A 4,313-nucleotide genomic window follows, 5' to 3' on the forward strand; every position below is an offset into this window, starting at 1 on the left:
CGGTTCATTCGACATTCTAATGATAAATTTGTAGGTGGTTCAAAATTCATGATTATGAAATTTTATATGCACGAATTCATGTATAAAAAAGTGACTCGTTATTACATTCGTCATATATATGCCAAAATTTAATGACAGACATGATTCAACTCTCAAAAGATAAATTGGAGCATGATAAAGACCTTTATCATACACAAATAAGCAAAAAATGCACGGATCGAATTTGATTAATTGCTACGAAAGTTGATGCTGGTCACGATTAATGTGACACAATCCTAAGAAACCCATGGGTGAGTCTAAGGATGATTGAGACAAAAAAGAGATCAACAATAATAACATTTGTCATTCAAATGCAAAATAATCTAATAATATGACTTTTTCATATAATATTTTATTTAACTAATAAAAAGTTTAACTTATATTCAATGATACATATGAGAATATAGCATGAAACTCATAAAATGATTATTTCATATTAAACGTTGACATAAGAATTTAATTATCCTCAAGTTGGTATAAGAATTTAAGTATTCATATAGAATAATAAACTTTTTAACTCAATGTGAAATAGCCAGAACATTAAAAACGTGTCTAATAGCATAATTTAATTAGATTTAATAAAATAAAGAACAACTCCTATACATACCTCATACTAATAATTCAGCTAAAACAAAGAACAGCAGCTTTAAGTATGGGAGGCATTGGCATGGATTCGTAGCATCGTGTTATTTAGCCGTTTTAGGAGCTATTCTTTTGTATTTTTTTTTTTCTTATTCATTTTATTTGTTTCGAGTTTTCTCTTTGTTTTTTTATATATTTTAATTCAAGGTTGTAATTGACTTTTTTTTAAATAAAATTTGGATGGGAGTGTGCCCTCGTTCCTAAAACAAATCTAACCGTTTCATGACACATATCAGTTATGCTAGATGTGTGTCAAGCAAGTCAAACATGGATGCCTGATATTGTCTTTCAGATGTGATGTCCATTAAAAAATGTTGCATCCGGAGCTGCTTCCGAGCAACGTCTGTGATCCACTGGAGGTTGTTTATTCTTTCTCTCTCCTCCGCTCTTTCCTGTGAATCACAACCGTGTACGGGCACAACTTGCATCTGGACTCCGGCCGTAATATTTTTTCCATGTCTAGAGGGGAAACGAGCTTGAGCTTGATTAGATAATCGAGTTTGAGCTCAAGCTCAATTCTACGAGTTTGAACTGACTCGTTTAGCATGGAAAAGAAAAAAAGTTATTAATCTAAGCATTTGTTATTAGTAAATGTCAATAGAATGAACATTTAAAAATAATTAATAAGAAATCACTCGATATAAAATATATAATATCCATTTTTAAACATTTTTAATCATTTAACGAAAAATTGTTAAATTTTAAAAAATATATAATATCATTTACTATATTTTAAATATATTTGTTTATTAATCATTTTTTAAACGAGCAGGCTAATGAGCTAAGTCCAGGTCATGATTGGCCTGAGCTTAGCTTGTTAGCTCATCGAGCTCAGTTCATAAGCCACTTATCAAATCGAGTCAACTTGGCTCACTTACACCCATAATCAAGTCTAACAAGTGCTAGAGATATCACATGCATGTTGTGTTCTAAACATTTCACATAAATTGATTTTGATAAATAGTATTCAATTTTATTGAGAATAATATTAATAATTAGTAGTGAAGTTTGTACAATAACAACAACAACAAGCCTTTGTCCCACTAAGTGGGGTCGGCTACATGAATCCTTTTTCTCCATTGTGTCCTGATGAGTATCATATTTTCATTTAATTTTAATAGATTAAGATCATTTTTTATACAATATGCCCAAATCTTTTTAGATCCACCTCTGTCTTTCATAACATAAGTCAAATCTAAAACATCTACTCTCCTAACTTGATTATTATATGTCCGACGTTTAATGTGACCAAACAATCTAAGACAACTAACTCTAATCTTGTCCGCCAATGGAAGCCACACCAACATTATCATGAATATATTCATTACGCATTTTGTCTCTAAGTTTTAAGCCACTGAACCACCTAAGCATTCTTATCATGAAAATTTATTTTATGCTTCTCTTTTAAAGGCAAACATTCTGAGCCACAGAGCATTACAAGTCTCATCATCATCTTACAAAATTTTCCTAGAATGATACTGCCATTCTCCCCAAACCAGAGCTGTGGCTTCCATAGCTATTAGTCACCAGAATCTTTGAAAGAAGTGGAGACCTGCAATTTAAGCATTTTTATACATTGTATGCAACAATTATGGCAGTCTTTTTTCTCTTGGTAAATCAATTGTTGATTAGATGACAGAATTGCTACATGGGAGGATAATATATTGTTAATTTATACATGCAGGAACAGATAATTAACAAATTACTACAAAAGCCAATCTAACACACCAACCAGCCATCAAATAGTCAGGATAAACTTTAAAAGAATGTTTACGTACAACCACTCAATTTTTATAACCAGTCAATAGTCTAACAACTAATCTTTAGTTTTTACAAAGCATACCACCATGCCTATGAAGAAAAGATGTAGTATTTCACTTTTTAAAAGATTTGGGTGGTATATATGTAAAATTAATGTATAAATACATGCATAGGAATTAGGTGGTATGTAAGTAAATGCCACCATTTAAAAAATACAAAAGCAGCTTAAAGTATAAAGAAAAAAAAAGCTAGAAAGAGCTTCATCAGAGTTAACGAAGCTATAGAAAAGACTCTTAATTTCTTACACCCGAAATCCCTGTGTATTCACATAGCATTAGCAACGGAGCTATCAAAATCGCAATGATTTATCCTCAGAAAAATTTTAGGAGAAAGAATAAGAAAATACCTTAGCCTTTAACTGCTCCAAGAAAAACTGAAAAAAGAATTCACATCTTATTTCAGACCTTAAATGTGTTGATTCGTTCATACGGTTTCCACCATTTGCCAGAAAAGGATCCTGGATGTTGTCATGAGCAGTTTCATCCAGAAGTTTCCCATACCAAAACAAACCACTGGCAGCAAACCACATTAACTCGGTCGGGTTCATGTAACCACGAACTCTAGAAACAATGCCTCCTCCGTAGCCATGGGAGAAACTCATCTCAACAGTTTTAGCTGAGTTAGGCTCCTGCCGCTGCTCTTGATCATTCTTTGGCCGACGGGAGAAAAATTCTTTGCTGATCTGAGCTTTTTCATCTGATTGCATAACATAAACCATGCCAAATTCTTCCCAATCCACTCGCTGCCAGAGTGCATATCCACCCTTAGCTTTATGTGTGAAGTAATACTGCAAATCAATGGTATGTTCTGAAGCCAGTTTGTCTGCTAGGATTTTGAGCTCCCTTAGCCTATGGCTAATCCTTGAAGAAACTGCATCATATAAAACAACCCTAGAGACCTCTTCAGTATCATCAACAATCAGGTCTTCTAGCTGTATTGGATCACCAACAACCACCGTTACCTGCAGGTAAATATAGTATAGAGCAATCTGGTGTGCAGTTTCTTTAACATTACAAGAAACCAAATAACAAAAGGTTCTGGTGATCGTATACTAAAATCAGAAGTAAAAGATGAACATTGATTACCTTTTTGCCAACCTTGGGGAAGTTTGAACCTATAGGCATGATTTCTTGCCTGCCTGAATGCACAAATGGGATGACTATAGGAATTTAATCAGTATCCATAACCAGCCTGTAATAAAAACAATATTAGCATGAAATGGAAGAAAAATAATAATACAGAATGAAAACAGGAAGTTATGGCCACTGGTGTGAAATTGCAAATCTGGCCTTTGGTTTGCAACTGGATTTATGACAGCGCGGTGGAACTGGTATGGCTTAGGGGGTAGTTTTTTCTAGTTTTGTGGTAGGCATTGCAGCTCACTGATAGTGTAGCTATGTTCAAATGCTAAGCTTTTATTTCTTCGTATTTTTAATTATTAAAAAGGGTTCTTAATTATAAAAGGAGTATCAAAGGCAACTTTAAAAAACACAAGATTTCCAAATAAATACCAAGTTAGACGGGAAATTCTTTCCAACTCTCGTCCTGCTTAGCAGCCCAAACATTTTCTGGAGAGGTATCTTGGAATGTTTGACTTCGTGACTTCTATTCCACTGACTAATCCTTGCAAATTGTTTGTGCATTTTACTATTTGTATTTCTATTATTGCATGCTTTTGAATAAATTGGATAATCAGTATAATTTCAGATTTCTACATATTTTTTTCTATTGAACAACTATTTAATTGGGTTTTTTCATACTTTTAGGGTGCGTTTGGGGGGGGGGGGTTTTTCCCCCCGGATTTTCCTGGA

The 4,313-nt window shown here is 33.5% G+C and overlaps 1 protein-coding gene across 2 annotated transcripts in view; it reads right to left on the reverse strand.

Moving 5' to 3' along the window:
• Positions 1-2,636: 2,636 nt before the first annotated feature.
• Positions 2,637-4,313, reverse strand: part of LOC110039443 — a 13,434-nt gene continuing 11,757 nt past the window's right edge. Inside the window, exons 2-3 of one of the 2 annotated variants that reach the window (XM_020744501.1) lie at positions 3,588-3,693; positions 2,637-3,463 (exon numbers count right to left, since the gene is read on the reverse strand). In XM_020744501.1, coding sequence (XP_020600160.1) covers positions 2,825-3,463; positions 3,588-3,626 — 678 coding nt within the window. In that variant the 5' untranslated portion in view covers positions 3,627-3,693 and the 3' untranslated portion in view covers positions 2,637-2,824. Of the gene's footprint in view, positions 3,491-3,587; positions 3,694-4,313 lie in introns of both variants that reach the window. The other variant, XM_020744500.1, reaches the window with a different exon arrangement.

Source organism: Phalaenopsis equestris, unplaced genomic scaffold (genome assembly GCF_001263595.1).
Source record: "Phalaenopsis equestris unplaced genomic scaffold, ASM126359v1 Scaffold000002, whole genome shotgun sequence".
NCBI classification, from domain to species: Eukaryota; Viridiplantae; Streptophyta; class Magnoliopsida; order Asparagales; family Orchidaceae; genus Phalaenopsis; species Phalaenopsis equestris.